The following is a 23,186-nucleotide window of genomic DNA, read 5'->3' on the forward strand; positions in this document are numbered from 1 at the left end:
TTAATTATTTATGGATTAATTAGCATCATTAGATTCATCTCGCGATTTACAACCCATCTGTGCAAAAAATTTTATAAATAGACTTCATTTAGTACTTCAAATTAGTAAGATTTTTTTGCAAAATTTTTTTTGCAAAAAGAACTAAACACGGCCCAAGTTTAATAGTTGGCAAGGAGCCGGCGGAGAGCTTGTGTGGCACATGAGAGAGAATAAAGCGGGCGCGGAGCAAAACGCCGTCCTCAGCCGGCGTAGACGCGTTGCGCGTCTTGCCATTGGCTGAGCAGCGAGCTGCTATGAGGCCCACCACCATCCCGCGCGTCTTCCAGCCGGCGGCCGGCGTAATCTATTAAACTTGCTATTATGCATCCCCCACACGGCTCTAGGGGGGAGGATCTGCATTCCTGCCAACCGATCGAGACGGAGACGTTTTTTTTACTTCTTTTCCTCTCTTATTACTATTTTATTTTATTTTCTCCCTATGGAATTGAATAATGCGTTTAGTGAACACAGCCTCCTGCATCCTCGTCGATTGACGGTTAACGTTAAGCACTTTGATCGTTGTTGGCTCACTCTTCAGGGCTGAATTTTTTAATACGAAATTACTAAAAATACACAGATATAGAATAATATAATCGTAGTTTTTAGAGGGGATTCGCAAGTAAAATGTAGTATTTTTTAGAGGAATATATGCAAGTCGAGGCCAACTGACGCAGGGCCCAAATCGGTGTCAAAAAGGTCAGAAGAGGCCCACCGACCCACATTGGCGGCTACATGGCCCATAAGTGATGTCGGCACAGTTCTCTCCCACGACGTCAAGAATTTTCATTTCAAGAATCAACTTAATTATTCACATTAACATTTCTTCCGAATTTGAGCGCTGGCAACTGGCATCGTAGAAGAAACGTACTAACCCATGACAGACTGTAGAGGAATATCGAGCATATTATTATTGCGCGTTAGGTATAAGAAAGTGAGGAGATTCCAAACCAGGCCATATCCATTTCTCATACCGTTACGCATGCGCAGCCGTGGGTTCGCTGGTGGCGCCAATGCTTTGCAAGTTGCGTGCAGGTGCAGCATATTCTGATTGAGTGATTTCTGAGCGACATCCACGAATCACCACGGGTGTCACAGAATCATTTGATGTAACAATGTTCGGGGTGCAAAGAGGTACATAATTGCAGAAAATGACTAAACGAGACTCATATACTGTAATCTGGGCATCTAAACCTTATCGTGTCATAAGTAATATCGAAAGCGACTAAGGTCCTGTTTGGATCCAATTGAAAGTGCTAAACTTTAGCACTAGTGTATGCAAAATAGAAGTGCTAATAGGGGGTTAAAATTTAGCCAAGACTCAAAAACTTGAGCAAATGTATGAGTACTATAGGTGCTAAAGTTTAGCACTCAACTTTAATCCCTCCAGACAGGTCCTAAAGTTCAGAAAGTAGCGCCATGAATTTTTGTTCAAACTACAGAGATGTTCTGAGCGTTCCATTCATTCTGTAGTTTGACGCTTCCAAGTATAAGGGGTGTGTCCGTGCGTGCGTGTGCGTGCGTGCGTGTGGGCGTGTGTGTGTGTGTGTGTGTGTGTCGGGTGGTGGTAGTGGCAGGGCCATCAGAACGCCATTAAGTAATAAACATGCAAGAGAAGTAGGCATGTGAAGCTGCTAACAGTGCAACAGAAGAACTGCGTTACTTGCGGCAAACAGCATTCCAGCTTTCACTTTTTCCCTTGTGGGTTCCTGTACTAGCGAGATTAAGCATTGAATCGTAGTGTTACGATTCAGAGGCAAAGAGTTCCTGGAAGAATCTGTCCAGGTCACCTTTTTGTGTATCGAAGGCCATCAGTTTAGCCACGGCATCCTGAAAATTTTCACAGACATTACATTTAGTTAAAAATTAGTTTGCCCAGTTTGTATGCAAAATCAACATAGACATTTTTCCCCGTTAAATGAAATTGTCCAGCAAGTTATGCACCTGGTACAGCTTGTCTGTTGCTTCTAATTTCTCGCTGATCATGCGCCTTGTAGGTCTCTTGGAATGGATGTCCTCCAAAATACTGTCAGCTCTCTGGACAACTTTATTTGGAACACCTGCGAACAAGCAAACACGAGGAATATACACCGCAGCCTAGAGTGTTATGATAAACATCCAGGTGACAAATTTATGGTTTAAGACAACTGAGTTATCGCATTGCGCTTCATCATGTCAATCCCTTCACTACAGTGACAACTTATTTTTGAAGCAAAACAATGACAACTAAAACAATCTGCACAAAATAGTACAGTAGTTTATGGTTGCACTAAAAAAGTGCTTATCTTATCGCAATATGCCAGGTGAGTAGAAGTTTGTCAACATACATACCAGCAAGCCGTGCACAATGCAGACCTGCAAGGGGAAAAAAAAGTTACCCTGTATCTGATCCAAAAGGATCCATAAGAATTGTTGGTCAAACGTAGTATGTAAGCTTACCAAAGCTTAAGAGCGCTTGCCCAGTTACAAGTCTTCACCATGTGCATTACAATTCACAAATTAAGCAAGACATTAGTACAGACAAAAACATAAAAGGAACAAGAAAAGGCATGAGTGGTTTCTTGGATAGTTACCGATAAAGGAATGTGATATCATCATTGCTTGTTTGTCCATCAGGATTCAGAACACTCATGGTATAGCATTTGATATGTTCAGACTGCAAAATATCTCAGATTTCTTAAAGTTTTCCTGAGCAGGGCATACCATTTATGAACATTTGATATGTTTGGTAAAAAGAAAACAATAATTTCTATGCATCAGCAAACGAATGTTGACTATTAACCTGTGGTAGGTAGTTCTCGGTGAAGATCTCAGTCAGATGTGTTGACAAAAGGACCTGCAATAATTAGACAATATCGCAACATACAGCACTGGTAAATGTTGATGCTATGCTAGCCAGCTTAAAGCATATATATAGATATATTGCTCATCCATATTTGGATAATAAACTATTTCCAATATAGACAAGAGTAAATCAGAAATTACCACAATTTATTTTCACTTCCATTCAGTATGATAAATGACACAGCGAACAAAATTATTCTATGGTTATTATGTTACAAGGTGTAGGAATACAGAACCACAAAATCCCATCCAAAAGACAGAAGGAATACACCATTACCAATTACTCCCACTGTTTCAAATTATAGATTGTTTTGGCTTCTCTAAATACATAGATTTTGCTATGTATCTAGACATAACATACCTAAAATATATTTAGGTGCATAGCAACAGTTATGTACCTAGAAAAGCCAAAACAACCTATAATTTGGAACGCGGGGAGTATGTCAAATTCAAAAAAAAAAAATTTACTCATGGTACAAACTAATAGTTTTTATTTAGTACGCCAAGCACTTGCATGGACAGTAATACACTCGTACTTGAAAATGTAATGTCAAATTGCTTTTTGTGTGCAAAAGTGTTGTGGATGAAATAAACATGGGAGAGGGTATAGGGGAAAGAATAATATGATTTGAGAATCTGGCGTGACACATTTTCTAACCTCGTCTCTACACTAGTCAAACAACTTAGGTTTAACAATGCATTAAGTTGGTCACTGAACAAGGATAATAATTCTTGCACGAGTTTTCACAAGTCACAACTCTATTCTCCACTCCAACAGAAGCAAGAAGTTTTCATCAAGAAAGGGCTCTTACAACAGAAAACGGCACCAGAATTTCTGTGTGTTTGTCCTTTGTGCCTAGGGTTGTATCTTTTTTCTTTTTTGTTAAGTGTTATGTGTTTATTTTGTCTGTTCTTGTAAACTCTCTTCTTCTTAACAAAATAAGTGCACGACATGTTCTCGTGGAAAAAAGATAATCAGGGGAAACTAAAAGAACTATTAGAATCCAGAAAATCTGAACCAAGCAATCATGCAAAGAAATTCACAGCTTCGAAGTGATTGAAAAGAAGGCTACCAGACCAGACTGGTGAACCTATAAGATTGAATTTCTACAGCAACATTTCCCAAGCTAGCTGTCTAACCTTTGGAGGGAAATCACAGTTTGCAAAATGATCAATAGTCCCTCCAAGAAGACCAATGCCATCTGCAAAGAATCAGGAACGAAAAAACTAGTCATATAATCTTGAGCTATGTTGAGAGGTAAATGGAGAGGACTTTAAGATTTTCTGTGTTTTCACTCTCACCTTCAGTTAGAGTTCCCTTACCAAATTCATCCAACAAGCACAGAGATCTCAATGTTGCATGCCTGAAAAACATATTGAGCGTATTGACACAGCTGAAAGATCATAAGACAATAAGCTTGAGGGTCACTACTACGATATACCTGAGCATTGTTCCAACTTGATGCAAATCAACCATAAAAGTTGATTGTTCGGTTGTCATGGATTTGCTTCCCATTGCACAAAATATCCTGCAAAACATTCTTGAGAATGTCAAGGATATCGCTAGTCAAGTGTTAATAGGTACCATACTGTGTTTGCTCCAAACCCATGAGCATGATGTCCATACATAGGGTCTTCAGTCTACAACCGTGGTACATAATCTTTCTAGCACAGAAATCATGTGATATACAAGGAAAGTGCATATATGTTATAGAGTACAAACCTATCTGTCAATCCAACAATAGCAGAATCAGCAGGAACGAAGCTTCCGATATGAGCAAGAAAAACTATCAAGGCCACCTGAAAGCAGATATACAATGCAACTTGATGTATTCTATAGTTTATGTTTATCAGAATATTAAGTGTTCTAAAAGTCAATTACCTGCTTAATGTAAATGCTTTTTCCTGAGTAGTTGGGTCCAGTTATTATGTTTATTCGTCCTAAATTAAATAAACATAAGAAGTTTAAAAACATATATCAGAAGTTTGCAATAGTTCTAGTAGTGCCATAAGATTGAAGATTTACATCTCTCAATAACTATTCACCTGTATCACCAACTTTAGTATCATTTGGAACAAAAGTATCGACAGTCATTTCCTGCAAAGCATGTCTAAATGCTACTGAAGTTTAGAAAATTGTAGGCATGCATAAAACTGAAGACTGCTAGCCATATTCAACTATCATGTACTCCCTCCGTCCCAAATTGTTAGTCGTTTGTGTTAGTAGCTCAATTCTAACTCTCATTGAGCTGAGAGGATGACAATGAACTTGGGGCAATTTTCTGGTTTTCTCATATTCACAAACTCAAAGCCATGCCAACCCAAGGGGCTGGGGATACATACTTATAGGCAGCCAGGGCAGGCAGCCAAAAGATGCTAAGATGCTAGTCAAAAGAACTAAAACTAGATGCTGTCCTAGCAAACTGACTGTCCTAACAAACTGAAATATGCTAAAGGAATAGATGCTCTGGTCCTTGCAAGGACCCTATGCCTTATCCATCCAGCACAAAGACTTATCCATCATTCTCCCCCTAAGTCTTGTGCGTCGTCTTGTGGGAGGAGTGGACCATCCCGGTCCTGGAGCAGAGCTCAAGGAACTTGATCCTCCCAAGGGGCTTGGTGAGCAGGTCTGCAAGCTGGTCCTTGGTGTTGATGTAGCTTGCCTTGATGCTCCCGTCCTCCAAGCAGCCTCGGATGAAGTGGTACCTCACCCGGATGTGCTTGCTCCGTTCATGGAAAACGGGGTTCTTCGCCAAGGCGAGGGCGGACTTGCTGTCCACCCTGAGCTCCACCGCTCCAATGTCTCTGCCGAGTAGATCACCAAGCAGTCGAGCGAGCCAGAGCGCCTGAGTCGACGCGGTGGAGGCCGCTATGTACTCGGCCTCGCAACTGGACAAGGCCACCACCTGCTGCTTGACCGACTGCCAGCTAACAAGGCACTCGCCGAGGAAGAAGAGGATCCCGCTCGTGCTCTTGCTGGTGTCGATGTCGCCGGCGTGGTCGCTGTCGCTGTACCCGACGAAGTGTGCCGCTCCAGGGCACCTCGGGTAGTGGAGACCGTGGTCGAGAGTCCCCGCAACATAGCGGATGATCCTCTTCACGGCCTGCTGGTGCTCCGTCGTCGGTCGCTGCATGAACCGACTAACGTAGCCGACGGAGAACGCCAAGTCCGGCCGCGTGTGGGCGAGGTAGCGTAGGCTCCCCACAAGACGCCGGTACTGAGTAGCGTCCACCTCCTCTGCCGTGCTGTCACGGCTCAGCTTCAGCCTCTCCTCCATCGGAGTGAGAGCTGGGTTGCAGTCGGTGAGCCCGGCGAGCTCGACGACGCGCTTGGCATAGGCGGTCTGTCGAAGTGTGATCCCGGAGTCGTCCTGGTGCACCTCGATCCCCAGGTAGAAGGAGAGAGGCCCCAGGTCGCTCATATGAAAGGTGGCCTTCATCTCCTCCTTGAACGCCACCACCTCCTCATCCTTGGTGCCGGTGATCACCAAGTCGTCGACGTAGACACCCACCAGCAGGGCATTGCCTCCATTGCCCCGCCGGTAGATGGCCGCCTCGTGCGGGCTTTACTCGAAGCCCATCCCCTTGAGCGTGGAGTCCAGCTTGGCATTCCACGCCCTCGGGGCCTGCCGCAAGCCATAGAGGGCCTTGCGCAGACGTAGCACCGTACCCTCCTTGCCGGGGATCGCAAACCCCGGCGGCTGGTGCACGTAGACCTCCTCCTTCAAATCGCCGTTGAGAAACGCCGACTTGACGTCCATGTGATGGACGCGCCAGCCCTCCTGGGCAGCTAGCGCAAGGAGGAGTCGCACGGACTCCATCCGTGCCACGGGAGCGAAGGCATCGTCGAAGTCGACTCCCTCCTGCTGCACGAAACCTCGTGCCACCAGGCGAGCCTTGTGCTTGACGACGGTGCCGGCCTCATCCCTCTTCAGCTTGAACACCCACTTAAGGGTGATCGCGCGGTGACCGCGAGGGAGATCAGCAAGCTCCCAAGTGCGGTTCTTCTCAACCGCGTCCATCTCCGACTGCATCGCGGCACGCCATGCCGCGTGTCCCTCGGCCTCTGCAAAAGACCGAGGCTCGCCGTCGTCGCACGCGAGGTGCAACTGCGCCTCCAGGTCGTGAGGCACCAGTCCCGGCACCGGCTGATCGCCGAGAAGGTCCTCCATCGTACGGTACCGGAGTGGCTCACCGTCGTGGTACGCGTCGATGCGCTCCTCGTCGTGAGAGAGCGGAGTAGCGAACTCCACCGGGCTGTGAGCAGGTGCTGGAGTAGGCGTGCCCGGAGGAGTGGCTGTCGGTGCTGGAGTGCGCGGCGTCGCCGGCTGTGGTGGTACAGCTGAGGGACTCGGCGCAGCCGGAGTCGTAGCTGAAGGGCGTGGTGCCGCCGGTGTGGCGGGCGCCGGAGTCGGTGGAGGCTCGGGGACCGGGGTAGGCACGCTCGGCGAAGAAGAGCTGCCTACTCCCCCAGCTCCCTCGAAGTGGACGTACTCGACGGTGAAGTCGTCGTACGTCGGAGCCGAGCCATCGTCCACCGCCTTGTCCCACGCCCATCCTCGCCCTTCGTCGAACACAACGTCGCGCGCCGTGCGCACACGCTGTGTCTCCGGGTCGAGAATGCGGTAGGCCTTCGAACCCGCCGCGTAGCCGATGAACACTCCCGGAGTGCTCCTGTCGTCGAGCTTGCCGATGTGGCCAAGCTCCTTGGCGAACGCGAGGCAGCCGAAGACCCGCAGGTGGGAGACCGCCGGCTTGCGCCCATGCCAAGCCTCATACGGCGTCATGCCGTCGAGTGCCTTGGTGGGCGAGCGGTTGAGGATGTAGACGGCCGTCACCACCGCCTCTCCCCAGAAGACAGTCGGCATCCCCCTCTGCTTGAGGAGGGCCCGGGCCATCCCCACAACCGTCTGGTTGCGCCGCTCGACGACGCCGTTCTGCTGCGGGCTGTACGGCGCGGAGTAGTGGCGCTGGATGCCCTCATCCGCGCAATACGCCGCGAACTCGGCCGCCGTGAACTCGCCGCCGTTGTCGGTGCGCAGCACGCGCATCTTGCGGCCGCTCTCCGCCTCCGCAGCAGCCTGAGCACGCCTGATGGCGTCCGCAGCCTCTCCCTTGCTGCCGAGGATCATCACCCACATGAAGCGGGAGAGGTCGTCGACGAGCAGCAGGAAGTAGCGCCGTCCTCCTGGTGTGACCGGTGTCACCGGGCCACACAAGTCCCCGTGTACGAGCTCGAGCCGCTCCTTGGCTCGGAAGCTCGCCTGCTGGGGGAAGGAGTGCCGCCTCTGCTTCGTCAGCACGCAGACGTCGCAGAGCTGCTCCACGTGGTCGAGGCACGGGAGGCCTCGCACCATCTCCTTGGCGCCGAGCCGCTTCAGGGCCTCAAAGTGGAGGTGCCCAAAGCGCTCGTGCCACTGCCATGCCTCGTCGTCCCTGCGAGCTGCAAGACAAAGAGGCTGGGCCACCCCGACATGGAGGATGTAGAGGCGGTTCTTCCCTCGAACCACCCTGGCGAGAAGCTGGCGACGGTGGTCCCAGATGCGGAGGACCCCGTTGTCGATCACCACGCGGGAGCCGCTCTCATCGAGCTGCCCAAGGCTGATGATGGAGTTCCGCAGCGCCGGGATGTAGTAGACTCCGGTGAGCATCCGGTGCTCTCCGGACTTGGCGGTGAAGATCACGGAGCCCACGCCCTTGATCTCCACGGCGGAGGAGTCCCCGAACCTGACGGAGCCACCTACGTCGACGTCCAGGTCGGAGAAGAACTCCCGCCGCCCGGTCATGTGGTGCGTGGCGCCGGAGTCGAGGTACCAGCCATCGACCCTGTCGTCGTCGGAGCCGTTGCCGAGGAGAACTCGGGCACGCGGCTCGTCGAGGTGGAGTAGAGCGGTGACAGGCGGTGCCGCCGACTGCGGCTCCATGTCCCCGTGGAGTAGGAACAGAGCCGGCTCGTCATCCGGCTGGGCCTCCGCGACGTGGGCTTGGCCCCCACGCCTCCGCTGCGGGCAGTCCCTGGCCCAGTGGCCGGGCCTGCCACAGTTGTGGCAGGCGTCGTCTCGTGCCGCCTTGGGCCTGTCAGCGGCGCCGCCCTGAGCATCTCCGCGGGCGCCACCCTCGGCGCGTCCTCGTGCCCCGGCTTGGGCACCTCCGCGCCCCTTTCGCGGCTTGCCGCGCTTGCGGCCACCAGTCGAGGAAGAGGGCTCCCCCCTCCTCCTGTCACCGCGCCGAGCCTCCCACTGCTCCTGAGTGAGGTGGAGCTTCCCACCGATGGAGATGCCTCCCGAGGGAGGCTGTGGCTCGTCGCTGTCGACGACCTTGAGGCGACCTATCGCCTCCTCGATCGTCATGGTGGAGAGGTCTAGCAGAGACTCGATCGAGCGAGCGGTCTGCCTGTACCTCTCGGGGACGCAGCGGAAGAGCTTCTCGACGGCTCTCTCCTCGTCGTAGGTGTCGTCGCCGAACTGCACCACCTTCTGCAGTAGAGTGTTGAGACGGAGGGCGAAGTCATCAACATCCTCACCTGGCTTGAAGGCCAGGTTCTCCCACTCCTTGCGAAGTGCCTGGAGAGTGGTCTTGCGGGCGCGGTCGCTGCCGATACGTGCCGCAGCGATGGAGTCCCAGGCCTCCTTGGCAGTTCGCTTCTTGGAAAGCGTGAACTGCATCTCGGGCGGGGCTGCTGCGATGAGAGCATCCAGCGCCCGTCGATCCTCATCGTAGTCGACGTCGCCGTACCGGACTGCCTCCCACATATGCCGCACCTGGAGCTTCACCTCCATGACTGCGGCCCACTCGACGTAGTTGGTCTTGGTGAGGGTGGGCCACCCACCACCGGGACCGACGTCCCTGACCACCGCCTGGAGGCCGTGGTAGCCGGGGGCGCCGCCGCGCGCACCCCAGCCAGGAGCTCCGCCACCGCCCTGCGCGCCACCGCCAAAGGCGCGGCCGTCGCCAGGGGCGCCGCCTCCGCCGCCGGGCGCGCGGCCCCCTGGGCCGCCGCCGGGCGCGCGGGCCCCTGGACCGTCTCCGGGTGCGCCGCCGGGCGCGCCGCCATCTAGGCCGCCGCCGGGCGCGCGGGCCCCTGGACCGCCGCCGGGCGCGCCGCCGTCCAGGCCGCCGCCGCCGGGGTGGACTGCTGCCCACCGCGCGGTCCGCTCCCGCGCTCTCTCCCTCTCCAACTCCTCAAGGTCCTCGTCGGCGGTGGCGTCGCCGGCGATGGAGCCGCTGAGGCTGCCGCGCAAGGTCTCAACCTCGACCTCCGCCGCACGCGCTGCATCCTCCGCCGCCTCTGCTTCCACCTCCGCCCTGGCCGCCGCCAGCTCCGCTGCAGCCAGCCTGGCCGCCCTCGCCGCTGCTGCAGCGGCTTGTGCCGTCGCTCGCCTGCACTCCTCTGCCGCGGCGAGCTCGGCATCTCGCTGACGCCGTGCGCTCGAGGCGACCGAGCGCTGAGACGGTGCGTCGGACATGGCGCGCCTCCAGGGGGCTGCTGCGTGGAGAAGACGCAGCCTCAGACGAGCTGCCGCTCGTCTGCTCGGGTGAGGAAGGTGGAGTAGAGGGTGCAGCAAGTGCTGCTGCGCTAGCCGCTGCTGCTGCGCTAACTGCCGCTGCTGCTGCGCTAGCTGCTGCTGTGCTAGTTGCTGCTTGGGAGGGAGAAGTGCAGGAAATGTCTAACCTACAGGAAAGTACGGCTCGGATACCAGATGTTAGTAGCTCAATTCTAACTCTCATTGAGCTGAGAGGATGACAATGAACTTGGGGCAATTTTCTGGTTTTCTCATATTCACAAACTCAAAGCCATGCCAACCCAATGGGCTGGGGATACATACTTATAGGCAGCCAGGGCAGGCAGCCAAAAGATGCTAAGATGCTAGTCAAAAGAACTAAAGCTAGATGCTGTCCTAGCAAACTGACTGTCCTAGCAAACTGAAATATGCTAAAGGAATAGATGCTCTGGTCCTTGCAAGGACCCTATGCCTTATCCATCCAGCACAAAGACTTATCCATCAGTTTGGCTTTTCTAGATACATAGATTTTGCTATGCATCTAGACATAATATATATCTAGGTGCATGGTAAAATCTATGCATCTAGAAAAGCTAAAACGACTAATAATTTGGGACGGAGGAGTAACATAAAAATCAACTATAAAAAATACTAACCTGCCATTATGTATCTCAAGTAATGAATCCTCAGTTAAGATGGGCCTCACATAATTGTTTTGGCGAGCAACAACAGCTAATGATAAAATGCTGATGTAACAATATCATGAAAAGCACATTAGAGTGTAAGACTGATCTACTGTCAACAAGTTGATCAATAATACATGTTTGCCCAATAAAAGCACACTTACCAATCAAGTTCTGCTGCAAAGTTCCCTGCTTTTGTCAGTTGAGGTAGAAATTGAAGGACGCGACACACTAAATCCCTCATGATTGCTCTCTCCATATCTGTATGAAATATGACAAGGTTTGAGTCAAACTACATTATGTCTAATGGTCTATGGTAGGTATCCTAAATATGTTTGCTGAGTTGCCTATAATTTTCATGCGCAGCACTAGAGAGATTTATGGAATCTCCAAGTTTGGGTCCAAACAGGAATTAATAGTCCAGAGAGCAGAAATAGAAATCAACTTGACTTTGCAAAAGGAAAGGAACCAATTAGATATAAACTTGAATTACAACACTCCAGTCATTTTGTTTTACTTCTAGCCCTAAAATTGTGTAAATAAGCTTATTGCATACATATATGACTTGCATAGATATTATAGATTCAGGGGCTTTTAATTATTGAATAAAACTAATACAATCATGGGTACAATTTTGTGAACAAATTGCAATAGTATAACAACATCAAAGAAGTGAAAAAGAAGAAGCTACCAAGAATTTTATGATAAATATCTCCAAGAAGGTTGTCCAGTTCTCTTGTCTTTTGGGTATGATAATAGAACCTTCTCTCCTCACCTTCCTCTGAAAACTGATGAAAACAAATTGTACCGCCTAGCAACAAATTAATAAACTAAAAAGAAAGAATAAAGAGACTGCATACCGCAAATTCGTAATCTGGAAGTTCTACTAACAAGGCATCACTAATCTTCTCATTAAAAAAGCACATTAGGTACCCTGGAAGAACATGTGAGGATATAAAAATTGTGAACACAAAAATTGTAACATGATCAAGTAGCAACTATGTTAATTGTCTAAGTTTTGAATTTCTCCACAGTCCACAGAGTATCAAGCAGTTATCTCCTATAAAAATTTCACAGAACTTTTTCATGACTGTTTAAAACAGCATCAGCCTGACCATGATCTCAACCTTTTGAGAAGCAAGATTACATCCAAATCCTTCAAATGGAGGTCAAAAGACATATTATGTGCGTTGACCTCTGGTATAGATGGCTCAACTTAAGTAGTAATCTCTTATGAATCAACACAAAAATTCAACAAGCAAATTTAGCATTATTTCTTAAGGTAGATAGGTATTTTAGCAATATAGACATCAGTTAGTTGAAATGCAAGTGATTTAGTTAGAATTCCTGTTATATACAGCCCTACAGTTGATGAAGAAAGGATACTTGCATAAGAAAAACAAAGGAAGCGGGATTCTGTTTGAGCACATAATAGAAACTTTCACATACAGAAGGCTAGGTAATATCAAATCAAACAACAAGAAAAGAGCAGAGTTCTAATTAGAGACAAGGGAAAGTCCTACCTATTTGGTGTACATAGACTATTAGTGGAGGTATTCTGCATTCAAACGAGAAAGGTAAGGATGCGTGTTCATTAGCTGACACCTAGAAGCAATTGAACTGTCAGAAAATACCAAATAAATACTTAAAAGATTAATGTTTCAAACTCAATTTGGGTTTGGAAGATCTATCACCTGCTCTAGAAAGTCAGGTAATCCTTCATAAACCATCCTCAGCTCATCCAACTGATTTATGTAAAGAGAGGATATTGGATTATACAAGTATCTCCTCAACTTCAATAACTACTACAACAATCTATAACCCCATGTTTTGAGATACATATGGAGAAAGCAATTGAATAACATCATAATATATAGAATCTAGCAAATAGTTTTCTTGTAGAAGTTCTGATTTGAAATACGGAGACTTGGCTATTGAACAATCAAGAAATTTCTTTTGCACCTATACTACAAGTTGTTGCTACATTGATGATGTTCAAATTCCAAATTCATGCACCCACTCTATGCATCCAAGCGCACACAAGTTGCACAGATATGATTGCAAGCATAACCTATTTTGTAAGACATAATATATGTTTGGCAAATCCCGTCATGACACTCAGTGAAGATAACTAAATTTGAGAATGTCACGGCCCTGACAGAGAAAACTTCGGGTAAATTCAACAAAAAAAGGTACTAAAATAGCAAGACAAATGAAACGTTATGTTCTTAAAAAAAATTACACCATACACGTGCAATGTGGGAACCAAAACTGAAACATCTGATAAGGATGGAGACAAAATATTGCATATATGCAGTTGCATTGCAACATGAAAATACCACATACATTCTGGTTATGCAGAAAAAAGAATACCGATATCGCACAAAGAGCTAGGGAGTTCCTACCCTTTTTGTAGTCATTAAAGCCATTGTATAACAGAAGACAGCTCAAGGATAGAAAAGGCAAGTCTGACCTCATCACATAGCCCTTCTTTCACCACTGTCTCATAGCCTTTCTCCTTACAACGTTGCACATCAATAACACCAACTACCTATCCATAATAGAAGGAAACGATTGCCAATTAATGGTGTATGAGACAGTAAACATAGGTCCATGAAAAGCTCTAAATATTCATCAATAGTAGGAAAAAAGAGTTGCGATTTCCAGCAGAATGTTCAAATACAATGGAAAATTGTAACAGTAGCAGGATATATTTTTTTATCAAAATAAACCAAAATTTTTTTGCAAACTGATAGCTGTCATTAGTCACCCAAAGATCTAAAATGAAGCTGTAGTGCTGTACATAACAACTTTTCTAAAAGCAAAAAGGAATACAAAAGAATGACTGTTACACAATTTGTCCTCCTATTTTTCAATTACATTTTATGTGTGTAGTTATTTGCAGTAAAAGACAAAGTGTCAACCAAATTTGACCCCAATGGTCAGTGGATCGGGCCAAATAGCAGTGTCCATTCAAGCCTATGACGTTTGTTCAAGGTTGAAGTAACAAATTTCACAGATAATTGTCTCATAAATGCTTTAACAGTACCCAAAAATCATGATATATAAGTTCATCATGCATAATGCTTAATTATACTAATATCGTTGGCAGAGGGAGAGTAAGAAGACTTAGTCCTAACTGGAAAAGAAAGTGATGCTTAAGAATATTTGCAGTCATACCTTTTATTGCACCCATCAGTATTTTTATGTGTGTTTTCTATCAAACATACAAATAAAAAAATTCCAAACAAAAATGAAACCTGACAAGGTTTTGAACTGACCAGGTCTGACACGTAATCCAACTCAGCTGTAATGGAAGAATTTGCCTGAAAACATAAACGGTGAACGAATTACGAAAAAGTTACAATAACAGTATGAAACTCGTCCAAATTTCACATTGATTTGGTGGAACTGATGCTGCCCCTGTTGGAGATTGATACCTTTCCAATCAAATCGACGTTCATATGTTGCAACTTATTTGCCAGATGCTCTGATATTCCTACTTCAAAAATCTTATTTATATGCAGCAGAGAGCAAATGCACTGAAAAAAAGGGGAAAACATATTTACCAATAAGTAAATGGAGAAAAGACGAAGGATAAAAAAAACTCGCTAGGCAAAACAGCCAAAAAAGAAGTTACTCTAAATTATTGTGAATTTATTTACAAAATATTCTTTAAAATACACATGACAGCTCTAAAGTTATAATACATCGTTGTTGGAGTATATTGAGCCCATGTGTATAGAGGCCCATGTATAGGATCTATATATACCCACCCATCTAGGGTTGGAGGAATACACTAATTATTCCCGTCATTAATCGTGTCAATGACTTAGCTTCATTCGACTTTCTAAATCAGAGGTATAATAATGCTCACTAGAAACAGGGGAGCATGTAGCCTTGTGGTAAAACACATGGCTGTGGTGATTGAGGTCCTTGATTCTAAGTCACACTTCCATTAACATCAAACAGTTTCTCCTGTGTATTCTAGTTTTACAGAGGAGCTTGAGATACTTGATTACTACTACCTCTGTCCCAAAAAGAATACAATTTTAGGTTTGAACTGAGTCAAATATTATTAACTTGTATGACTCTAAATAGAGATATTATGAAAATACATTTCATGGTAAATCTAATTATATTTGTTTGGTAACATAAATCATATTAGTCTTTTATGCATATTTGGCCAAAGTTGAGACAGATTGACTTGGTAGAAAGCTAGAATTGCATTCTTTTCGGGATGGAGAGGGTAGAAGTTCTGACAAGAAGAGTAGGTATAGTAGTTATGCTAAAACCCATGCACCAACAATGACCGATAATCTTACTTTCCCAATGCCATTAATCAATAAAAGGTTGCATGATGAAATGATATGAAGCAATAATCAAAACATGTGGCTGAAAATATTATTCGGAGAAGCCAGAACTATTGATCTTAATATTTAGCCTGTTCAAATAAGCAATACAACAAACATGGTTTGGTATTAGTTTACTACATAAACTACTTGTGGGGACTAGGGAGGCATGTTTTCAAAATTAAGTTTTCTATCGGTACTGCACTGCACTGCACTGCACAAGCATGCAAGGAATAAAAGAACTAACAGTTCTAAAAAGACAGATATTTTCTATGTTTCAACATAACACGTAGTAATTTCGAAAGAAAGACTTTTGGGTTACCTTAAGAAATGTGTTCCAATCACTGCTTGTACAGAAGGAACTTGGAGAGTTAAATTTCTAAAGAAAGGGCAAATATCAGGTATGCATGCTAAAGCTGAATCAGCATGATTGGAGAAACTTTTAAGAATATCCACTGTATCATACAAGCAACACATGATTATCAAGATTCAACTATGTTGCACAAATTTTGAGGTTTTGTTTTTACCATCCAGAAAACAATGCCTATTGTTAGAAACAAGTCATGATCATGTCCAAACTCAGAATATTTGTAGCAACATAATTTTTGCGAATGTGCTGAGCACGTGTTTTGTCATAGAACAGAACAGGATGGGCAAAAGCAAATATCCAAGCCTACAGAATAATTGGGGAGCAGGTGAAGGTTGAAACTACCCAGACCCAGCACTCTAAGAAGCGCAACTTAAGGACTGTTTTCCATAAAAGAGAGCATAAATAAAAAAAAATACAGTAGATATTCACTTTATTTTTGAAAAGGCCTTTCTATAACATGGTCAAAGGGTTATCATTGCAGTACAAGATAATAACCAGAAAATGTATAAGTAACACCTCTGATAAAATCTGTTTGTACTGCAAAATAAAAGGCACCTTGAGCATGTGGGGAACATCTCTGACAGACTTTAAAGTCTCACGCAATGCAGACATTACTTCTTCACAGCAAAGAAAGAATGTTATCTACTATTTCTAGGAAAACAGTACAAAAAACCAATGGTGCCTATTGGGCATCAAGAATTGAGAGAGTGAAAATTATATTGATTCATCAAAACAAGGATACTGTGTTGAGGCGATTATTTATGACATCGATATCGATTATAGGACGTAAGAACCATGCCCTGACACCAAAAGGTAATAGTTAATACACTTTTGGATTATTATTATTATTATTATTATTATTATTATTATTTCAAACATTATTATCAGAGGTGGGAGATACCTCAAGAGGCGTCTTCCCATTGATGTGACACACTATATTCAAAACACAGTCAGCGACTTTCAAAAAAGAAAAGAAAAGAAAAGAAAGAGCTTATTTACCTTGTTGAGCATGCCAAAAACTGAGAACCTGTGGTTCGTCAATATTATTAAAAATCGAAAAACCCAACAAAGGCTAGCAAAAAAAGCCTTGATTAAAGATTCTTACCCTTCTTTAGCCCTACCAATTCCCATGTAACTAGGGTGTTTATCTACTTGAAAAATTTGTAGTGCTTCATGAGCAGTTGCATCAAGTTTAAGGAACTTGTCTCTGTGAGAAAGTCAAGGCATGCAATGCTAACGAAAAATAGATAGGAGAATGGCACCTGTTATAAATGCATTGAAGCAAAAATTATGTTGGTTCCAAATTAAACTATAAGTGGAAGATTTAATTAAATCTCAACACATCAGTGTGTTGGTTTATCTAATATCATCAAAGGATAAAATGAGATCTGTGCCACAGAATCGATTGCAATTGATGCTCCACCTTCCATCTGCTCGATGGTATCAAGAAGTCTCTCATTGTCTAATATAGCTAGGAGACCTCCAGCAGCACGAACTTGAACATCGCTTCCAAGATCCATCATGGAATTAAGCTGCAAGTAAACCAGAATGATGTTTCCATCTCGTAATTAGAAATGGCTTACAGAATTTGGGAGTGAAGATGAATGATATAAGCAACTGATGTTAGACAGATATAGGATACCCTAACTTGACAAATTGGATAGTATCTGTTAAGAAGGGAACAATAGAAGGAGCTGTATAGTTGGGGGGGGGGGGGTGTTCTTGCAGGGCTTGGTTACATATTATTGGTACAACAAGATTTTTTTTTATCTCAGAGATGCAATAACAGGTATTTCCAAAAAATCAATATTTTCTAAAGATATCCCAGGAGATGAATCAAGATATATGAGTAAATAAATAGTGCACCACGACACGATTCTCATTTGAGATCACCTACAAAGCAGATCCTTTCTTTTACACTCAGTCCATCATCCATAGCTGCAACTTTCAAGTAGATCAATCTGCAGTTGAGACATGCACACGAAAAGCACTAAATCATCAAGTTATCGGGTTAAAATTTCCAAGAGAGAGACAACAAAAATATTACAAGGCTAGATGGTTACTAATCACAACGAACTTTCAGGAACAGATCAAGTTTGCTATTTTGTTTTTCAATTACAAATTACCAAATAGAGATATCATAGCATAGGTGGTACCACAAAAGTGTTACCAAACGGACCAAATTAAACATGTTTGATTGTAGATGCCCATCTAATAGAGTTTTCCAGTTACAAAATAATAATGTCAAAACCCCATCATATGACATATATACATTTTACTAAAGAAACAATTTTGCATGGAAGCATCATGAATTGGGTTGGACCATGTTCAAGAAGGAATACAAAAGGAATCCATGAATGTCTATCCAGTAAATTAGTCTATTTGTAAATTTTGTATTATGCAAATCGAGAAAATATCATAACAATCCTTATAATACTCATGTAAGGCATATTGTAAGACATAGAAATAATACTTCTTAATACAATTAAAAATGCCTGGTTTTGTAGTGTATAGAGCAGCTAACCTGTGCCAGGCTTGCTCATAGCTGAATGTTGAGCTTTTCATGAGCTTCACAACAGGAGCCTCATCATTACCATCTGCATGATTCCATGCAAAACCATCAAAAGAAAACTAAAGATTGTTAAGGGTAGTTTATTCTTTTCCTATTCTAGGGTTTGGGTGCTCTCATGTACTATATATATCTCATTGGGGCTGGTCAATACAATCTAACATTTCAGCCTCCATTCATTCGTAACATGGTATCAGAGCTGCGGTTCTAGATCCGGTCCGCCACCCTCGTCCTTCCCGCTGTGCCGTCCTCGGGAGGATCAATTCTTCCCTCCCGGGGGCGGCAATCCTCCAGCACTAAACCCATTTTTTCCCGTTAGCGTCATAGTAGCAGCAGCAGCATCTCATCCGTCGCCGCCCATTGTGGCCTTCCTCGTCGGCGTCGTCTCCGTCCGCGCGGATTCGCCGCCGCTTCTCTCGCTGTCGTCGCGGCCTCCCCCTGTGCCGCCGTCGTGTAGCAGTTGAGGCCGCCGTCGTGGCCTTCTCCTCCACCACAGTCACAACGGGGTCGGTGTGGATCTGCCCGTCGTCTCCTCCTCCGCCGGCCTTCGTCGCGGCCGTCCCCGCTTCCTCCGTCGTCCGCGCTGGATCCGCCTGCCGTCGTCTCCGTCTGTCGTCGATCCGGCCGTCCCCGTCCTCACGCCGCCTCATCTCCGCCCAGCTGCCGCGCCCGCTCGTCGTCGGCCGTGGGGAGCGGGGAGATCCGCCGCCGCTGACGCGGGCCCTTGGTGCCGCCCGTCGCGGAGCCGCCGTCCTCCCCGTCAGCGCCGTCCTCTCCGTCCGCGCCGTCCACACCCATCCTCACGCCGTCACGCCCCCATCCTCGCCGTCGCACCGCCCATCGCTCGTCCTCGTGCAATGGTTCTGCTCCCTCTCCTGTTGTCCGCCCTGCATTTGTGCCTTGCAAATTTCACGCCTCTGGTATTGGATTCATTCTCTGCACTGCTGGCCGCCAGGGTCTTCTTCCTAGCCTCCCATTGCGGCTCCTGCAATGCAGACAGGGGGTGTGTGTGCGGTTGTGCTGCTCTGCTCATCTTTTTCTTATGCCTGCTGCTATCTGTCTGCTGCTGCTAGTATCTACTGCTATATCAAGTCATTTTCGTTTGTCTCATATTTCTGCTACATTCATCCAAGTTAGTGTCAATCCAAGTCCAATTGCTCACATATAGTTCGTCGATGCCGTGCGTGTCCACATATTCAAGTTGTCAGACAGCCATCTTCTTTGTTTTATGGTTAGCTGAGTCCTGTCAGATTTAGCTAATCGCATCATCTTTGTGGTGCGACAATGCCCTCTTGGTCCCTTTCGGAGCCGTTTTGCTCCATGTCGTGATCAATGGCCGTTTATTTGTCGTCATCACCTTGTCATCTCCCTGCTTGCTGTCTTGCAGCAGTGATCTCTCATTCCTCTCTTTGGCTGGTTTGACACATCTCACTATTATTGTCAAGTTCCAAATCTCCAAAGCAAGATTCATGTTGAAGAGTCGATGTACTGGTTTGTGAAGACTCGGGCTATTTGCTGAAGTACGGTTGTGAAGGCAATACCTTCTTGTGGAGGAGATCATCAACATCGGCATGTTCAAGAGTTGCATGATTCGACGACATTTTTCATTTCGGACTTTGGATGTATCTTTTTCTTTTTGTTGAGTCTAGTGCTTAGTATCAACTCTCCAAATGCAACGTCATTGCATTCACGTTGCATTTGTGAGGGGGTGTTAAGGGTATAATAGTTAAGGGTAGTTTAGTCTTTTCCTATTCTAGGGTTTGGGTGCTCTCATGTACTATATATATCTCATTGGGGCTGGTCAATACAATCTAACATTTCAGCCTCCATTCATTCGTAACAAAGATAACAGTTTGAAGAAGTGGTTGTGGCCCATACCATTTCGTTGTAAAGCCGATAAAAATGCTTCTTCCGTTTTTGTACTTGCATATATTGTGCTTGGTTTTGCCTGAAATTTCACTGGTGCGATACCAGCATCAAAAAGTGTCAGCTATGTTGGGGGGGGGGGGGGTGGGTTACCTATTCTAAACATTCAATTTACCAATATGGGAAAGCACAAAGTGTTTTTTCCATAGCAACCCCTATGTCTATATTCCAAACAAATCAATAAAAAATTTCATTTACTATTTATCTGAGGAACATACCAAGATCAATCAGAGGAAATTCCTCAGCGCTGTCTTCCCAGATTTCCAATACAAAAAGCTGGCGTGTATTTGAATCATAGTATGCTACTCCAACTCTGAGATTGCAATAAAGTAAAAATGAAAAACAACTTAAATATCTGCTGTGCTAATAACCCACAAAACAAATTTTAGCACTGGACGGTGCAATGATAAATGATTATGTTTACTTGCCATACAAAGAAATGGTCAATCAGGAGGGTTTGTATTATTTCTGTATATTCACAATATCATTTGGACTGAAGTCTAGCATTCATGTTTTTGAGAAATTCTATGAAACAAAATCATAGAAAAAAATTAAGTAGAATTTCAACTGACATGCTGTATGTTAAATAAAGAAACATATATCATAAACTAGTAATAGAATGATATCTAATGGACAATGAAGTAAAGCATGCATCTAAATTTACCTACGTCCTTGCATTACACAAGCCATATGAACCTGAAATAGAATCAGCAAGACATTCAGTGAGTACAGTGATAGCTGATAGCATGAAGATTATGCACATTTGCACAAAACAACTGATAGTGACCAAACTGACATGTGCAGAATGCATGACACCACATCCCAGATTCAAAGAACAGCTGGCTAGAACATAAACTAACTGTCTAGCACTATCTAAATTTGGGTTACAGTACAGATGAAATCTTTATCTCTACTATTTCTAAAGCAAGTAATGATTCCTTGGTCTGCCAATCGGAATTCTAATCGGAACCCAAACAAATCAATCGAAAACCTAATTGAAGCTTGGACAAAACAATCGGAACCCAGACAATCAATGCCTCCACGGTCACAGCACGGCCTGTACACGGAATGAAAAAGCACAAAGTTGGTGGTCTCATGTAAGCCCGGGTAAAATTTATATGACGCGTAGCAACTATCTATACCTATATATATTTCTAAGGCGAGTAAGGTTTCCACCTAATTTTTTGGTTTGGTCCGTTTGTTTGATCCGTCTCGTATTATTGACAGGTGGACCTTAGTCCATCCCGTATGCGAGTCGGACTAACCCTCTCCATCCACGATTCAATCACGTAGATCCCTACAAATTAACGCACGGGCACCAATACATATCCGATACTTATACCAACTTTGTTCATAGCAACGCATGGGCACAATTGCCTAGTTAGATATAAATAGTTGTACTTCCTCTTGTACTGCAGCCTATTCATCTCCCCCCTGTAACTACAGCCTATTCGGCTCCCTCGTGTCCAACTATATATGAAAGGTCACCCTTCCCTCTTAGGGTGTTGTGTGTTTTCTCAACTCTCTGCAGCAACGTGGAAGAACAAAATCTGCACACTCCAAACTAAGCCATCCAAAGTTTTTCATTCCTCTCACGGTTCAAACAGTACTAACCCAACACACTGCAAATCCGATCCTAAAGGCTAGAACTGCATGCGAACCCGAAGCCCATTCTAACCAGACGAGAATTAGAAAACCGGGTTTGCGTGCTGCGGAGCGAGCTACTACATGCGCTAGATGGAATCAACAAATTCATAAGATAAAGGGTTCAGAGGCTGCTCGATACAGTTCAAATTAGGACGGCGAATTGCACGAAATTGGGGTTCCCGCAAAACGATTCGATCGGGCGCAGGGACACCATAGAGGGTAAACCGAGAGAACTTCACTCCGTATTACGCGATCGGAGGCGAGGGGTTGGAAAATACGCACCTGAGAGTCGACCTCCATCTCGGCCATCTCGTCCTCCTCCTGAAACCCATCCGCCTCCATTTCACCCGCTAGCCCACTGGTCGGTCGCCGCTTGCCTCACCTCCTCCGCTCCACGACTCGACGCCGCCTCGCCTCGCCTCGCCTTCTCCGCGGCTCCCGCTTCGAAGAGGGCGTCCCGCCGTCCCGTAGCCTCGTCTCCTCCGCGGCTCTAACCCCTTGGTTCCGGAATGCAGATGGGAATCGAGACGGAGTGGAGCGCGAGGAGAGAGGCTCGCGGCAATCGCTGTGGACCGGGTGAGGGCGCTGAGGGCGTCGCCGCGCCGGCGTGGGGGGCTTCAGTGAGGAACGCTGGGGGACTCTGGTCTGGGGGGAGAGGCGGAGCGGCGAGCAAGCAAGCGCTGGGTGCGAATGTGCGAACCGCGATGTGCGTGTGGGCCGCACTGCCACGGCCCAGCTGGCTTCTTGTACGGGAAGAAAGAACGAGCCGGGGATGCGTGCGCCTCTCCTTAAAATGGTCATGAACTTTTTCATAAGAACAAATATTATGTTATGGTAGACTATAGACAGACTGAATGTTTTTTTTTCGAGGAAAAGAGAGATTCTTTATTGCTCAGAAAGATGGTTACAATGACGAGCAATAATTTGCTCAACGCATACAGGGGAAGCAAAACGCCACACAACAGAGTGCTTAGTCCGCTTGGCCAACTGCGCGAGCTCATGCGCCGCTCCATTACTCTCTCTTCTCGAGTGGGAAACGTCCCACGATGGCATTTTGTCTCCAGCTTCAACTGCCTCCTCCAGGATGAACTTGAGATGTGAGCGCCCGACATTCCTTGCTTTCAATACTCCCGCAACGGAACTGCTATCAGTGGATAGCATCGCAGGTTGGTTGCACCACTCCGCTGCCAGGCACAGTCCTTCTTTGCATGCAAGTGCCTCCATCTCCTCCGCATCCCGCCCCGAGCTCAAGTAAAA

General features: G+C 46.0%; 1 protein-coding gene across 4 annotated transcripts; it reads right to left on the reverse strand.

Moving 5' to 3' along the window:
* Nucleotides 1–1,322: 1,322 nt before the first annotated feature.
* On the reverse strand, nt 1,323–22,629 carry LOC120665036 (DNA mismatch repair protein MSH5). 4 transcript variants are annotated; one of them, XM_039944450.1, is made up of 34 exons: nt 22,212–22,628; nt 20,947–20,978; nt 20,501–20,595; nt 20,235–20,315; nt 18,312–18,384; nt 17,685–17,748; nt 17,168–17,319; nt 16,893–16,994; nt 16,787–16,814; nt 16,689–16,720; nt 16,530–16,587; nt 16,343–16,429; nt 15,740–15,796; nt 14,506–14,607; nt 14,347–14,391; nt 13,539–13,616; nt 12,760–12,810; nt 12,589–12,670; nt 11,926–11,999; nt 11,757–11,853; nt 11,230–11,326; nt 11,039–11,128; nt 4,927–4,991; nt 4,763–4,821; nt 4,604–4,680; nt 4,323–4,409; nt 4,183–4,244; nt 4,021–4,082; nt 2,819–2,872; nt 2,610–2,692; nt 2,476–2,507; nt 2,368–2,391; nt 1,981–2,096; nt 1,323–1,866 (listed from the first exon to the last, which is right to left on the reverse strand). In XM_039944450.1, the coding sequence occupies exons 1-34, from the start codon at nt 22,269–22,271 to the stop codon at nt 1,780–1,782; spliced, it is 2,445 nt and encodes an 814-aa protein (XP_039800384.1). In that variant the 5' UTR covers nt 22,272–22,628; the 3' UTR covers nt 1,323–1,779. The 4 variants fall into 4 exon arrangements, with proteins under 4 accessions (XP_039800384.1, XP_039800385.1, XP_039800387.1 ...); XM_039944451.1 differs by lacking the exons at nt 16,343–16,429; nt 16,530–16,587; nt 16,689–16,720 and having other exon boundaries at nt 1,780–1,866; nt 22,212–22,629; XM_039944453.1 differs by lacking the exons at nt 20,501–20,595; nt 20,947–20,978; nt 22,212–22,628 and having other exon boundaries at nt 1,780–1,866; nt 17,681–17,748.
* Between the last annotated feature and the right edge of the window lie 557 nt (nt 22,630–23,186).

This window comes from Panicum virgatum, chromosome 3N, assembly GCF_016808335.1.
Source record: "Panicum virgatum strain AP13 chromosome 3N, P.virgatum_v5, whole genome shotgun sequence".
Taxonomy (NCBI): Eukaryota; Viridiplantae; Streptophyta; class Magnoliopsida; order Poales; family Poaceae; genus Panicum; species Panicum virgatum.